Source organism: Lonchura striata, chromosome 1 (assembly GCF_046129695.1).
Source record: "Lonchura striata isolate bLonStr1 chromosome 1, bLonStr1.mat, whole genome shotgun sequence".
In the NCBI taxonomy this organism is placed as follows: Eukaryota; Metazoa; Chordata; class Aves; order Passeriformes; family Estrildidae; genus Lonchura; species Lonchura striata.
The window spans coordinates 19307498-19324503 of record NC_134603.1 but is presented as its reverse complement, the minus strand read 5'-3'; the positions used below and the strand labels follow the sequence as shown (position 1 = coordinate 19324503).

General features: G+C 41.3%; 1 protein-coding gene across 12 annotated transcripts in view; it reads left to right on the top strand.

Annotated features, from left to right (window-relative positions):
• The window catches only part of OXR1 (oxidation resistance 1), a 259555-nt gene that overhangs the window by 18586 nt on the left and 223963 nt on the right, over positions 1-17006 (top strand). For 10 of the 12 annotated variants that reach the window (XM_021546455.3, XM_021546451.3, XM_021546444.3 and 7 more), the window contains exon 2: positions 16059-16137. The exons of the other annotated variants lie outside the window; for them this stretch is intronic. In XM_021546455.3, coding sequence (XP_021402130.2) covers positions 16059-16137 — 79 coding nt within the window. The remainder of the gene's footprint in view (positions 1-16058; positions 16138-17006) is intronic. 12 annotated transcript variants of the gene reach the window in all.

Sequence of the window (17006 nt, the reverse complement as noted above, 5' to 3'; positions counted from 1 at the left end):
TCAATAATATCTGTGCTTTTGTCAGTGTGCTCTAGTTTGGCAGTGGGGTGATGGTATTCCTGTTGCCTTTTGTATGGGAAGTGAAATGCTTGGATAGCTTCTCATACTCTATGCCCATGCAGAGTGTCAGTGCTTGATCCATGAATCCTAGGTGACTGTGGATCTAACTACTGCTCTGTAGCAACTCATTTTCCTTTCACATGACCTTTTTACTTCATGATTTAAAAACGTCAAATCCAGAAAAAGTAGCTAGACAGTGTGAATTACTCAGAAGTGCTGGCTGCAGCCAATTTTCCCTGCTAACAGAGAAGTAATCAATTTACTCTTTCTTCTTTTTTTAAACCAAAAGTATACCTGAAGCTGACCAAGGAGCACATGGCTAAGTAATATCTTTATCAGAAGAACTTTTTACTGATTTAATATTAATTGATTTGTGAAGTCTTCCAAAATCTTGCAGGAGCTGCTGTATTTCTTTATGCTTAGTGAACTCCTGCATCTTCCCAAATTAAAAATAGGCTCTGATACTGGAGAATATTGCACCACGGCAAAGATGGCATGCAGCACATCATGTCCTGGCGCATTGTATCATGCAATCAGTGGACAGATACTCTGTAAAGCAAAATTAAGTAACTCTATAGCAGACTGAAGCATCTGTCTCACCTATCCCATGTCTTGGCTTTATGCCTCTTGCACCTGATAACAGAGTCGCCTGGCATCACTAGAAAAGCTGACAGGCTTCTGGAAGGTATTTTGGATCTTGACTTCAGGTGTTTTGGTCCTTCACTGAATCTGTCATCACTCTGTGTGGTAGAATGCCATTTTAATTCACACTAAATAGCAACAGAGTTCACTGAGGTGAGTGGAACTACTTAATTAGGAGCAAGACTGTAAACAGAGTTTCAAAATCTGATTCAAGGGAATCTGGAAGAGACTTACTGAGAAACAGGAGAATGGCTATCTTGCAAAGCACTACCTTTGTTGCTCATGTTCACATGTGTGCACAAATACCTGTGTGCACAACACCCTTGTCTCTAATGGAAAATTTGCAGTCTGTTGCAATTTGGCTTAACATTCTATACTGTGGCCTGATATTCAGAGAAAGATTTTGGATCTGAATTACCCACTTTCCTGCATAAAATAATTGGCTGTAAACCTTTTTGTTTTCTTTTTTCTTCAGCTAATTCTAATGACCATAACTGAGTTTAATGGCTTTAAACTGAAAAAGAGTAGGTTAGTGTGATAAAGAAGGAATGATTTCTGTGAGGATGGTAAGGCATTAGAAGAGTTGGCCCAGAGAAGCAGTGGATACCCTGTCACTGGAAGTGTTCAAAGTCAAGTTGGATGTAGCTTTGAGCATCCTGGTCTAGTGGAAGTTGTGGCTGCCCATAGCAGGGAGATTGGAGCTAGATGGTCTGTTCAAGTCCTTTCCAACACAAACCATTCTGTGATTCTGTTGACTACAGTTCAGCTTCTCCAGCCATTTTAAGTAAGTAAAATATATCCAGTGACAGTGATGATTGATCTGCCTATCATATAAGGAACTATGAAGCAGTTTGTAGTGTGTTAAAGACCTAAGTGTTTCTTGATTATATTAAGTTTCTCTTTTGGGAAAAAAGATGTCATAAATGGCAGAGCTAAGGAGAGAACTGCAGAAGAGAGGTAAGCAAGCAATGACCAAATAAAAACTGCAAAATGGAAGGAAATTTATTTTGGTTCCTTGACCATGATACAGAATGAAAAATGTTTACCAGTATTCATGACTCAAAAGAGAACCAGGTCATTCTGCCTTTCTTCCCTTCCACTGCCACTGTAAACACTCCCTCCTAACAGACCCTTTCAAACAGTTTTGTGTTTTTAGGCATTATCTTGCACGTCATCATGCTACTACATGCTGCCTTCCCTACTGAGAAACTATTACAGCATGCTGGACAATAAAGGCTGCCTGCTGTGATGAATGCTGGCTACCCAAGGGCAATGACATCCCTCCTGACTTCACTTCTGAGCTGCTTGTTGTGCCTCCCAGCGGATCTATATGAAAGATCTTAAGAATAAGCTGTCCTCAGTTTTGTTACTTAATTGTAGCTGGTGAAATACATTTTAAAAAATCCTAAAAAAAGTAAAGATGTTTAAAGTGTTAAGACAAAACAGTTTATTGTTGTGTACAAAGTAACCAACTAACAAAATTCATTTTGTTAACAGGTAAAAGGAACTGCAAGTCAGCACAAATAGAGGCAAAATTTTTTTTCAGTCTTCTCTATACAGCTTGGTGACTTTATTTTTAATCTTTATTTTTTTTCTTAAGATTTCAAAGAATGTATTTCAACATCTGCCTTGTGAATGGTTGCTCCAAGCTGTTCATAATAAAGCTAATCAAGACTTTGTATTGATCAGATTTCAATTTCTTCTCTCAGACAAAATAAACCCAAGAATGCTGCACTTATCTGCTTGTAGGAATATTATTTTCATGGATTTAGATAATTACAGCGGTAGTTTTATCAGTTCTTGATGAATTTGGAATTTCAAAGTATTTCTAAGAGTCTGTTTCCTTCTGGTTTTTTTATGTCATGCTTGATTTTTATTCATTTTACATTTAGATTTTGGTTTGATTGATATTGATATATTGAAAAGTTTGTGATACAAACTGTACCATTCTGATTATAAAGATTTGGAAAAATCCTTTAGCTTTTGTTACATTATTTAGTTTTCAAATCTTCAGGTCAATCCAATTATCCTACAATGTTTTCCTGATCTTGAGTGATGATGTGCAATGTTTTTGTTCCAGCAAAGCTACACTAGGCCTGTTTCCCTCTAACAGGTTCTAGTTCTTTCAGAACCTACTATGCAATAGACAGATTTTATTCCTCAGGGTGCAGAGGGAACCAGAATTACTTATTTATTGCTTGTGTCTTACTTCTAAAACCTGTAGTTAAGTCTGACTTTACTGAAGCTGTAAACTCTTACAGGGTAGTGACAAGGATATGCAGGCTCTTGTCCAAACAGAACATCCCAATATCTAGAACCTGGAAAAAGTTGTGCTTTCCAGAGATTCTTAAACAGTTGTGATACATTTTGATTTAGAATAACATGCCAGGAAAGAGATGCAAGAACAGTTTCACTTGCACACACTGTAGTGTCTCAGTTTTTTAATTAGGTGTGCCAGGATTTGCAGTTTGCCTGCAGGTTGCTTGGTTTTCTGGCTTGCTGAAGGCTATGGCATCTCTACAACTGGGATTTCCTGGGCTCAGCTCCCAGTGTGGCATTTTTGCACTTTTTTAGGAGATACTCTCAGAGGAGTCCTTTGAAGCTATTCCAACAATTGCATGTGACCCACTCCAGGAGATTTTACTCCAAAATCAAACTGTATTTTTAATCAGCTTTAATTATCAGTTTCACATATTATCCAAAATGCTTACTCTGGTTGCAAAATTCTCTAATACCTACTTTACCCTTGACAAGGATAATTTTCAGTTGTTCTAGTAGCCATCTTTTGGAGTGCCAGGGATGTGCCAGGGCCAACAGCTATGGTAGTCTGGCCTCTTGTGATACCATCTCCCTAAAATCATTCTGGAAAAAAGGGTGGTAGATCCTATGTTTGAAGGTAGTTTGGCAATCAGGGACCTGGTGTTCATTATAGTTAACTGATATCTGAGCACCCCCCTCTCAAACCCTGCAGAACAGCCATCTGTGTTTGGCACACCTGGGACCCAGAGGGGCTGTCACCTAAGCTGGAGTGCAGATGGGGAATTCATGAGCACTTGAGAAAATGTAACCTTGAGACTGATGTCTCCCACAAAAGTTGTAAAAGTTATAATCTGGTGGTGCTATAAACTTCTTGCAGCAATAGGAATACCATTATTGGTCAATAGATATAATAATTTAAACTGTAGAACAGGCACAACTATTTATATTAAAGATCTGGAATTCCCGTGTTTAGCCTTTTGCTGGGAGGAGTTGCATACCATGCAAAATTTTCTTGGAACATAGCTTCAAATGCCAAATTAAATATCTTATTTTTTATTAATAAACTATTTTATGTGAGTAGCTTTATGGGTTGTTCATTCCAGCAGCCTATGTGGTCTGAGAGATGTTTTTCTGTACTTGAAGGGATCATATTAATACTCAGCTTTTATTCTTGGTGTCTGCTCTGCTACCTTTCTAATCATAAATTTAACATGTCCAAATGCCAGATTTTGAACCTAGGACAAAGTTACACTGGGCAGGAGTATAAATTGTGAGAGGAGTGGCTGGAGAGCTGCCCTGCAGAAAGGAATCTGGGAGTGCTGGATCTGGGGCATCAGGTCAGTGGGAGTCAGCAGTGTGCCCCAGCAGCCCAGAGAACAAACTGGGGTGCATCAACAACAGCATCACCAGCTGGGATAAAGGGGGATTATCCCACTTTATTTGGTGTTGATGTGATCTCATCTTGAGCACTGAGCACAGTTCTGTAACCCACCATATAAGGACATGCAGGTGCTTGAATGTGGCCAGAGGAGGACAGCACAGCTGGAAAGGGCTAGGAATCACCATCCTGTCAGGAGTGGCTGAGCACTCAGCTCCTCTGCAGTGACCAGTGACAGGACCAGAGGGAATGGCCTGAAGTTGTGTCAGGGGAGGATTAGTTTGGATTAGGAAAAAGGTGGATATTAGAGGGTTGTTGGGCACTGGAAGAGCTCCCCAGGGAAGTGGTCACAGCACCAAACCTGACAGAGTTCAAGCAGGATTTGGACAGTGCTCTTGGGCACATGGTGTGACTTTTGGGGTGTCCTGTGCAGGCCCAGGAGTTGGACTTGATGATCCTTGTGGGTCCCTTCCAACTGAAAATATTCTATGATTCTATGGTCTGTTCCTTGTACCCATGGTTATAAAGCTGCTAGAGAAAGGTATGTATGACACAGAGATTTGGCAAATTTGTAGCAGCTCAGGACTGTACAAGAAGTTTCTTAAGTTGTTTTTCTGATCAAAGGCTACATTGCTGTTGCAGAATATGAGATTCTGGTAGTCTAGATCTGATATTTTTTCTTTTTCTTTTTTTTTTTGGCAGGGGGAGGAAGTAAGTTGAAAGCTGCAAGAGTAAGAGACAAGAAAATACAGAAATATTTTGCACTAGAATTGCATTCTAATGCAATTCAGATAAGACATTTCTTATCTGAAGATGTAAAGGATGGAAAAACGTTTTTAATTTATTGTTTGAGTTGGTTTGTTCTTACCAGCTCTTGACCTGGGGACAGAAGTTAACAGCAGTGCAGCATTTCCTGTACTCCTACATGACAGTGAGCAGGATGATGCTGGTAAAATATGCTGCATTCAGACTACCTGTTGTAGCTTTAATTTCAAAGATATTTTGGCCCCACAGATGATTGATGGAATAGATATTTTGCTGTTTTTATTTATTAGTCAAACCTTAACTCCTTAAGCTTAATGGTTTCCACACTAAGACATATAGGAAGCTGGCTGGAGCAATCACATTAATAAATTCTTTTTGAGAAGTGTGATATACTGCTGAGTTCCAAGAATTCACAGATATGAGACAGGGAATGACTAGCTGTGTAGGAACACTAGAAAAAAATCCTGAGAGAAGAACAGCAACTGAATGTTAGTTACTGTTGTAAACTGATGAGGAAGAAGAAAAATACCAAAATATAACGTAGAATCAACATTTCCATATGAAAGATAGTAAATCCTATTTTACTCAGTTTGCACTGAATACCATCTCCAGTTTTGGGCATCCACAGTTTAAAATGTGAATAAGGGTGATCACAAATTGAGAAAACATGATGTCTAGTAAAAAATTAATTTTAAGTCAATGTTTTGTGTAACTGGGGACACATGGGAAAAACACTTTCTCACTAGTGCTTTTGTGAGAAAGAGTAAAGAACTGTTCTCTGTGTCTGCTGGAAAGTAGCAAATAAGCTTGAGTTATGGCAAAGAATTCTGTTTTAGGGAACTATTCCTTGGGGGTGACGTGTTTTGTGGGGTCGGTGGTGGGAGACAGGGACCACGCAACCCTCAGATCCATGTGACAGCAGAGAGCTTTATTGTTCAAACTCAGTTTATACAGGGGGTTTGAAACACCCTGATCTAAACTGCTGCTTGGTCTGATCCCCACCCAGCCCAGCTTCTTGACCAGTCTGCAGCTTAGGGTGGAACGTGATTGGTGAAGTCCTTGTGTAGATTTGAACCCAACCTATCCCTGCCTCATCTCAGGACTTGTTTTACCTCTAGGCTGGCCAAGGTTGAAGGTCTGATATGACCAAATTTATTTGGCAGCTACGAGCTAGCTGCAACTGATACAGGGAACAAATATCTAATGTTTAGAATCACAAAGAATTTCACGTTGTACAGCCTCCATCCTTTGAGGTTTTTAGCAACAGGCTATAGGTAGGGAAATATTTATTAGAAATTACTTAAATAAACCATATTTTGCTTTGGACAAAGATTAAACAATAAGCAGTCTCCTGATAACTGTCACCTGTTTAACACTCTTCTGTGTTCATTAAATTTCTGAGACTCCTGTGATCCACTTATTGTTTGTTCTACCAAAAGTGCCTTAAAAGTTGAGCATGTCCTTCATTGAGCATATCCTTGGCTGGTTTCAGTTTTGGGGTACTCCTGTTTTCTTTTTCTCCCTATTCTTTGCTGTCTTTGTAAAATAAATAAATGTGTCTCCTAAGAATAGTATCTTCTGTAAGAGTTAATTTTGTAACTTCTGCTTAGAAAGAAAAACAGTAGAACTTGGTCTGTTGATCCTTAGGAGTGGAAAGTTAGAACTGTGACTGCAGCCAGTGTTTTTCAGGGTGGTACTGAAAGACAAATTAGTGAAGAATTACCTTTAGGGGCCACAGTCACACATGAGCCTTTTGTGCTGTGATAAATCCACCTTAGCTACAGCTGTGCTTGGTGAAAGCTGCATAGTGCCAAGAAGTGGAATACTTCAGTTATTTACCAAACTTAAAGGGTAAGCTTTGATCTAAGAGACGTTTACTAGTTCTTACAGATCTGGCCCAAAATTTTGGCCTGAGAATGACACAGTCTATAGGCAGCAGCACTCTTGGATCTGATTCTAGCTGAGAACTTCATTGTACAGCTTTCATCTTCAGAAGGAGCTGAAGTAGAAAGCAGCAAAACTGGATGTATACAATTTGTGAAAGGAAAAGAAGGTACTGTAAATATTTTATATTGTCATTTCTGTATTTGTTACTTTCAAAAGATAGAATGAAAACCATTAATGTCATTATTGAATGGAAGTGAGACAACCACAGTGATCATGAATGAAAGGGGTATTCTGGTGTTGGTTACATAGGAATACATAGACAGACTTGGCAGCTGATTAGGGGAGACAGTAAGTGAGCTGAGAAAAGCTTTATTTAATACAGTTAAGAAAACTTGCATTATCATATCTTGGGGTATGGTCTTCAACCAGCTAGTGACTAAGCACAAATACTCTTCATATTGTATTGAAGAAATGTCATTCTTTTTATTGTCAACTTTTTGAATAACAAGCTAAACAAAATGGAAGTGTTTGAGTATCTATTTAATAAGAAATTGATGTATTGAAATTACTATTTCTGTATAGTTGTGACATCTTTAATTTAGATGTAAGTAATTACCACTGGAGCTGTAGTTAAAATGAAAATCATTATCATAGCATTAGTTTAAAAGTCAAAATTTGAAGAACAGAATCTATGTATTCCTAAGATGAATCTACTACTGTTGTCTCTAGTTTCTGTAATTAGGTACAAAAACCCCGTTATGCCTTTTTTTTATTATAATAGCTAATAAACTCATGAATTTGACATATTCTTTTTTATCTGAGTTGTACGCACTCTTGTCTCTTGAATTAGTTTAGATAATTACAGCCAAAGCTTATGTTCACTTCTCTATCCTCCAGAATTTTCTACCTTTGGTTTGGCTGACTAGAGATTCAGGTCTGTACAGTTCTGCTCCCTGCTGTCACAATTAGCTGACATTATTTTATTTTGAGGAGAGAGTGTGTTTATCTGTTAAAAAATACAATGTTTGTGAAATACTGGATTAGCTTACAGTGCCACTACATTTCATAATAGAGCAAAAGAGTACAGAAAAGAGCAGTTCATCAGCTTTGGTCCTAGGAATTGTCTTATCTCTACATCTTTATTTATGTGGAATTACTTATGATCCCTGCAGTCCTCCCTCTGCTGCTGTAAATTATGTAACTGTGTTATATTTTGTCTGCAGCATAGGGAAATCTGATACATTTTCTCAAATGGCTTGTAATCAGACAGAAGGCTGGGTTTACATGGCAAGGATTTGGTAGTGGGGAAGTTGCAGGGGTGGCTTCCCTGAGATGACAGCAGGAGCCATCCCAGTGTTTCACAGAGCTAGTTCCAGATTTTCCAAGGTGAATCGGCTGCTGCTCAAAGCTGAGCACATCAGTGATGCTGTTTGTGCCTCTGTCATAACAATTGTAAGGAAGGGTAAAAAAAGCTGTGGGGCAGCTGTGAGAGAGGACGAGGGGAAAAAGAGAGGAACAACTCTGTAGACATGAAGATGCAGAAGGAGAGGGAGGAGGGGGTCTGGGCATTAGAGCAGCTTTGCAGCCTGTGGAGAAGACCAGAAGAAAGTAAAGTGCCCTCCCTCAGCCCATGGGGAGCCATGGTGGAGCAGAGCTCTGCTCTGCAGCCAGTGGAGAGCCCATGCCACAGCAATGCACGAGCTCTGAGGAGGCTGCAGCCCCCAGACAGCCCATGGAGAGGAGCCCATGCTGGCACAGCTCTTCTGGCACAGATCACAGGACCTGCAGGGGTCCCCTGCAGGGGTCACAGGTCACCTCTGGAAAGGACACACCTTGGAGTAGTGCATGAAGGGCTGGTTCCTGTGGGAGGAACCCCACACTGGAGTAGGAGCAGCTGGGAGCAGTGCATGAAGGGCTGGTTCCTGTGGGAGGAACCCCACACTGGAGCAGGAGCAGCTGAGATGAAGCATTTCAGGGTGACCACAACCCCTATTCCTCTTCCACCTGTGCTGCTGAGAGGGGAGATTGAAGTCAAGAGTGAAGTTGAGCCAGCAATGAAGGGAGGGGTGGGAGAAACTTTTTCAAGCTTTATAAATCTTTGTAAATAAAGAAAAATAATGAAAATCTGGTCAGTCCTCCTGGCTACTGCCTGTGAGTCTTTTCTGTATTCATGCTATTTTATCCACATCCACTGCTTAATTAACAATAAATAATTGATGGTCCAGCAATTCTGCCTAGAGAAGAGCAAGCAGTTTTTAGCAGTCTTACCCCCTCCCCCCATTTTAGATTTCCAAGGAACTTAGATTTTAAGACAATCTAAAAGAGATAGAAGAATGTCCTTGTATCCTGAAATCTTAGGAAAGGAAACTCTATGTGCTACCATAAAGGTGAAGGAGAGGAAAATACACAGGGCAAATGGTTGTTTATTTTTTCTGTTTTTTCTCTGATTTAAGAATCAATACAGTTCTTTAGTATGCCACTGATATCATGCAAAAAATTTCTTTCCAATTACAGTAGTTAGGGTTTGTCTTGAATTGCCTACAGGCAGAGGTGGATGATCTAAGAGGGAATGAGTGATAGAGTTCAGCTACAGCACCACGTTGAATATATTGTGTGGATTTAGTGACAGAAGCTACACTTGCCGTTTCCTTCAAGTAGAAAACAATCTGTTATCCTGTCATTGTATTTGTACCAGCATTATATTTTAATTATCCTAGCTTCAACTATCATTTCACATCTCCTTCTTTGTTTTCCCTTCTTCATACCTGGACTTATATCAACACAGGATAACTCAATTTGGTGGGGACCTCTGAAGGATTCTAGTCCATCCTCCTGCTCAGAGCAAATGAAGTCAGTCCAGGTTGTTCAGAACTTTATTCAGATGAGTTTTGAGACACTCGAATGAGTGAGGCTGCACAACCCCTCTGGGCCATGAGGCTCAGTGCTCACCTGAACTTGCTCCAGTTTATCAGTGTCCTTCTTGCATCAAGGGCAGGCTGCAGAATTGGATGCAGTATTTCAGGAAGGGTCTGATGACTTTTTAATAAAGCAGTATGATCCCTCCCCTCTGTCTGCTGGCCATGTTCCTGCTAATAAAGTCTGGAATGCTGTTTACCACCTCTCTGCCTGAACATGCTGCTGACTCATGCTCAGTTTGCTGCCCATCCAGCCAGGCAGTGCCCAGCCTATGCCATTGCAAGAGTTTCTCCCTTCCCAAACACAGGGCTTTGTATCTGTCCTTGCTGAATTTCATGAGAACCTTGTCAGCTGATGGCTCTAGCCTGTCCATTTCTCCATGGGTGGCAGCCCTGTCCCAGTCTTAAGCTTCACCAAGGGAAATATATTTTGGATATTAGGAAAAAGTTTTTATGGAAAGAGTGGTATGGTCTGCCCAGGGAGGTGGTGGATTCACCATCTCTGGCTGTGTTTAAAAAAGACTGGATGTGGCACTTGGTGCCATGGTTTAGTGAAGTGTTAGGGCTGGGTTGGACTCAATGATCTTGAAGGTCTCTTCCAGCCTAGTCATTCTGTGATTCTAAGCATATCAGCTGATTTCCTCTAATTTGAGGCCATCTACGAACTGGATGGTTGTGCATTCCATTGCTTCCTCCAGATCTTTGATAAAGATCATATTATATAATTCTATATGAACATCCTTTGCCATATTTTTTACTATAATGCAATTGTTTCTTAACTGAAAATATTTTTATTTTTTATCCTTGTGCTCAGATTTACATAGCTTTAAGCAGTCAGTGTGAATCTCTGTAAATTATTCTTAAATATACCTGGTGCAAATGAAAATTCACTGAGATTTTGTGCCAGTTTTAGTGGCCTCTTTAAGACATTTTAGAAATTGGTATTGCTGTTAAGTCATAGCTTTCAGAATTTATCTCCAAGTAGATAAATGATATTTCACATCTGCTTCCATTCAAAGTGACTGTTCACAGGAAAATGAGGGTGGTTTTCCAAGGCTGTTATGCCACTTTTCCCTGAGAACTGTACCTTCCACCAGAGAAGGGAGTAGGTTCAGCTGAAAGGCAGCAGTTGACACAGTTACTCTCAATAAGCCAGTGAAATGCTTTAGGAAACCAAAAACTTTCTGTGCAAAGGAAAAACGTCCAAAGCTTGAATAAGTGTTTCATTTAATATATTGTGTTACTGTATCAGTTTAGGTGTTGGGTTTTTTTTTCTAAAAAGTGCAGTTGTGCCTGGAGGAAAAGGAAATTGATGAGACCAGCAAAGTTTCTGCTGAGCTAGATAGCAGTGCTGGGTTAATGCTTGAACTTGATCTTAAAGGGTTTTTTCAACTTCAACAATTCAGTGAGTTTGTATACAACACCTTCCTCTTCCTACTTCTGCAGCAGTCACCTTCAGGAGAAGGAAAGCTGCTTCAGCTGCTCATCAGTTTTATACCATCAAATAGCTTGTCCTGTTTCCTGAAAACTTGTCGTGGTTTGACACGGAAAGATAATTTTTTCCGGAAGGAAGAGGTCAATTTAGATATTGACCAATTGAAAGTAGACACACCTCTGAGAACATAGAGGGGTTGAAAGCAGAATTCCCAGGGGAACTCGCTCTCTTTGGTTCCGGTCAGCGTGCAGTGCAAACCTCCCCTGCCCAGCCACGAGCTGGGTGTGGGAGGGGAAGCCCCATGGCCTGAGAAAGGTAGGCCGAAAGTCCCAAGGGTGGTGAAAGGACTGGAACCGGGCTGGCCCCTGCAGATGGAAGGGTGGAAGAAATCTGGGATGTCTCCATTTCCCCCCCCAGAGTTCCTCTCCCGAGAGGGAGAGACAAAGCCACAAGGAAGGAGGAGCGGGGGGAGCTGCAAGGTGCCCAGCTGTGTGGGAGTTGCTGGATGTCCGGGCATCGAGCCATCCTGGGAGTTCGGACTTTTAACCCTTCCTTGAGAAATGAGTTTTGTGAATTTTCCTTTCCCCTCCTCGGTTTGAAAGAGAGGAAGAGGGACACCTTGGACCCTGGGATGGGATGTTGGGAGGAGGAATTCTGGATGGGAGGGGGACAAGGAGTGGCTTTTGGCTGGACTTTTCTGTGTTAGCCACAACCTGAACCAATCTTCTCCGTCAAGAGGGACTGTGTTTTGGGAGGATGCCAGTGAGTCAAGAGACCTGCTTCAGCTGGGAAAAAGACAAAAGTGGAGTGAACAGAGAAAAGGTTAGGGGGTTTGTGGTGGCGCCGCCTTGCCCTGGAAAGGAAAGAGAAGAGAAGAAGATCTCTGTTCTTGAGCCCTCGGCCCCAGGGGAAAATGGGGGGGGACTGTGGTCCCAAACAATGAAAGACTGAACTGTTGTTTTCTCCCCTCTTGGCAGGGCATCCTTGAAAGGAAAAATCCTAAAGGCAGTCTGACCATCCATGCATTTGGTGGTGAGAGCACTGTGCATGGAAAGGAGAAGGGTCACCATGGCAAACTTTTTCTCCGGGCGGTGCCATGTGTGACATGGAAACACAGGATGTGGCAGCTGTGTTTCTTGGGGGGTCTGTGGCACAGGAGAGACTCTGTTCCCTCAATGGCCTGAGTATCGGTTGTTTGGAGGGTGGAAACCTGATTGGGGTCCAGATTGTGTCTCACTGTGGTTTGTTGGAGTTGGGTGGTGGGGGGAGGAATGTTTTGCAAGGTTTTCATTTGGATCTTTGTGTGGTTTTTTTTTCCCCTTCTTTAGTTTTCTCTTTTCTTTTGTAGTAGTAGTTTAATAAAGTTTTTTTCTGTTATTAAGCTTGGGCCTGCTTCACTCTGTTCTAGATTCCACTTCACAGCATTCAAGGGAGGGATCACATTTTCATGGGGGCACTGGCATTGTGCCAGTGTCAAACCATGACAAAACTTCAGTACCTTATGTCAATCCCTAATGTTTTTATTTATATCCAAAAAGAGACAGAAAGCATCAGAGCCCTTCAGTTAAAGTTCTTGCAAACATAAAGGCAGTCCTGACTATTAATATAAGATGCTTTTTAATTATGTTCTTTAGTGGAAATGGAAAAGATCATCAAATGATTGAATAAATTTGACTTAAAATTTTCAGTGTCAAAGTTCCACTGATGCTCATGGGGTCATAAGCAACTGTGCCATTTTTAAATATGGGAGCTGGACTTCTAGGTCACAACTTAGATACCTCTGAAAATTGGATTCTGGAGGTTGAACCTTGTTATTTCTAACAGGAATGGAATGCCTGACTCAGATATCAGCACAATCACACTTAGTCTCCACGTTGTATAATCAGCTGTCTGAATGGCTTGAGACATGCACTGGGGCAGAGGCTGAGTTGCAATCCTTAATCTCATCCCTGTTCCATCTCTGAGCTGCATATCTGACAGTATAGACATAGCTTCTGGTTAGCCTGGCAATCACAAATACAGAACTGGAATGTGACTTCTCAGAACATGCTGGGAATGTGTATGCCCCAAAACCATTGATTTTCAGTTGGCCTACTTAAAGCTTTCAGAAATTCCCAATCAAGACAAATAACTGGAAGCAGGCATTTGTTACAGTCTCAGTGTAGAGGGACTGGTGTTAGTAAGTGGCAGGGAGAATAATTGCATGGGAATGAAAATGTACTTCAGGCTGATGATACTTGTGCTTCTTGCCCAGATGCAAGGCTGTGATTCTGGAACAAGAGGGCATAAAAAGGAAGAAGGAGGTTCCCTTCAACTCATTGCAGCTGTACAAGTTAAGGAGACACACTGAAACAAACAAAAAACCCTACACAAACCAAAAAAGAAAATGCTTTAAGAGCAGCTGGTAAATTGAGACAAAAATGTCACTGCCTCAACCCATAATGAAATATCTTGCTGTGAAAATGCTGCTTCCTCATCTGGAAGTAAGAAGCCATTTCACCTGGTGTCATTTTATCTGATCTGACATGGAGACATGAAATCCCTCAGAGCATCTTACAAATTTAGAAGGGAGTTTGTTGACAAAAATTCTCCCGTCAGTCAAGATAATGTAATTGCAGCTTCTTCCTGATGTACAAAACATTTGTATTTAGATATCACATTTACATTTAACAAATCAACTAAGCTGGGATAGAATGTCTGAATTTGTAAGCTATTTTTGCTTTAAACTGAACACTTGCGAGAAGGGCAGAAAGATTTCACTAGCACCAATATTATGTATTGTGAGGGCATCATGGTTGTTGCTCTTCCCAGTTTGTGCAGCACTTTGAGTCTCTGCTCTCAGTTCTGCTGGGAGCTGCTTCTGGCTGCTCCTGGGAATGGCTGAATCCTGCTTTGGGAGAGCAAAGCTCCTGGGGAGCAGCAGTGTCAGCCTTGCCACAGCTGTTAGCACAGCAGAGACATGCAGCATCTCTGCTCAGACTTGCTGCAGTAGCGTGGAGGGGGTGCGGGGCTGGTTTCAGCACCCCACAGGGCACGGTCCCTGTCACAGACTGGTGCTAAAGCCCTTTGCCTGTTGGAGCCCTTGGCTTGGGTGGCACATCAGGGAGGCTGCTGCTGGCCTGTGTGGGGCTGCAGAGCCCCAGGGCCTCTCCTGGGACCCGCACACTGCGTGAGGCAATGACTTGCCCGAGGAAGGAGCTGCTGGAGGACAGCGCTGCCGTTGAGGGGGACCCGGGCAGGCTGAAGAAATGAGCTGACAGGAATCTTACAAAGTTCAGTAAAAGCACGTGCAAAGTCTTGCCAATGGGGTGGAATGACCTTGACTAAAATGACGGGCTGGGATACATTTCATCAAATGCCTGGGAGGCAGTGGGACAGAAAGGGATCTGAGGGGTACCTAGGGAACAACAATTTGCATGAGAACCAGCTGGGTGCCCTTACAGCAAGGAAAGTCACCTGTTTCCCTCGCTGCACGAGCAAAAGCTTAGCCAGCAGGCCAGGGGAAGATCCTTGCCTTCTACTTGGTATTTGCAAGACTGACTGTGGAGCACTATGTCCAGTTTGGGCTCCCCAGAACAAGAAGGATGTCAACTTATGGAGACCAATGAACTGGCCAGGGGACTGTAGCAAATGGCATTCAATAGAAGGCTGAGGGGACTGAATCAACTCAGGGTCAGAAGAGATGGCAAGAGATCACCTTTGTGCTGTCAACAAGTACCTGAGTGAAGGGTATAGAGGAGATAGAGCTAGCTTTTTCTTGGAGGTATGTTAAGAGGCAGTAGACACATGATATATAAGAGTATATATGATACAGAAGAGTATATTATAAGAGGCAGTAGACTCAGGGTATGATATGGAGAACTCTGGTTAAATGTTAGAAAAAATATTTTTACTGTGGTGATGATGAGGTAAAAGAACTGGTTTCCAGAAGAGGTGGTGGACATGTTCAAGACTCAAGTTGACACACCCCTGAGCAAAATGATCTAATTATACTTGCTTTGAGCTGAAGGCTGGACTAGGCACTTTCTCCTGACCTAATTATTCTAATATTCTGTAATCTCATACTTTATGTAAAAGTTGGAATTTCTCTTTGCAATAATAATAGCTATAGTAATAGTAATAGCAATAGCAATAGCAATAATAATAGTAACAACAACATCATCAATACCAACAACAATAATAATAATACCTGAGGTGTGCATTAAGTAGACCCACACTGGGAAAATTCTTATTTATAATAATGTTTTCTTTCTGGAAAAATGACTAATTTACTGAGATAATCATTCAACAAATTGAGCACCAAAACACAATTAAGATATAAGTTTATATAACTTTGTTCAGACTAGAAATACAGAAAGATCTATTTAGCTGCTTTAAAGGACATGCATTTCACTTGGACACATGAATTTCACTGTAAGAAGCAAGGACTTTTAGATGTTGTACTATCATATAGTATTATGCCTAATTCTTGTTGAGTAACTGCTCTAATAATGTCAGGTTTAAGCCCTACTAGTAGGATTTGGTCTTAGTTTTTTTTTTATCTTGTATTTGTTAGCCTTTGCATACTTTTGGTAACCTCTTAATTTCTGTAAAATTACCAGGTATTCTCTGAAGTTTCCCTGGAAGATAATTACTATGTGTACTTATTGTTCAGGATATTGAAATCAAGGTTCTGAGTTTCTTGATTTAAAAATACCTCTTTTTTCTTCTCATCCAGGTCAATATAAGCAGCCTGTGCAGAACACTCTGTTCATAAATGTGAAACAAGCCCACACCATCATGTTTGGCACTAAGAGGTCAGTTTCCACCATTTTTGTTATGCTTTTCATCTCAAAAAACTGAAATAGCATGGCTGTTGTGACTAATCTGAAATTTTTACATTTTCTAAAAATATTTTTATACAAAACATCAGATAGATATGTTACTTTTTCTATTACAATGATTATGTTTTCTTTGCTGTAAAGCTCTGATCTACTTTGTCAGGTATGTGGCATGCAGGCCAGGTAGCCTAAATGGCAAATAGCACCCCCAAGGCAAGAATGCCAAATGTATAATGTGTAAGAATGACACTGTACTAGTGCTGGAAGACATCCCTCCTGCTTTCTAGTATGGCAAATAACACCAGGACAACAAGGAACAAGTGTAAGATAGGCTCTTTCATGTCATTTTAGGGAGTCTGTACTGATATAAAGTAGCATCCCTCTGTTACTCTCTGTGATCTAATGTACCCCAAATATCTCCAAAAAAATCAACAGTTTTGAGTCCATGGAATGTGCTTCCTGCATCTTTGATAAACATCAGGTAATCTGTATTTGTCATCAGACAGTGTGTCCCTGCTTCCCACCCTGCTCCTGCAGCCACAGGAGTCCCTCCTGGCACCCTGAGGCACCCTGTCAGGTTATCAGCTACTACCTGTGGGTCTTCTGCAAGGGAGTGAGGTTTCCCTGCATAAAAAAGATACTATAAACCATTCCCTCTTGTGAACTCCCTGATTTTTGTGCTTGCTGGCAGGCTTTTGGGTTTTTAGTAGAAGCCAGTCAAAGCCTTCAGCACTTCTGCCCCAGCCTAGTGAAATATTTGCCCTGCGCAGCAGCAGAGCTCCTTTAATGTGGTACCTGGAGAGACACCTCACTCTTCTGAATTGTTGTGAAGAGAGGAGGCTGCC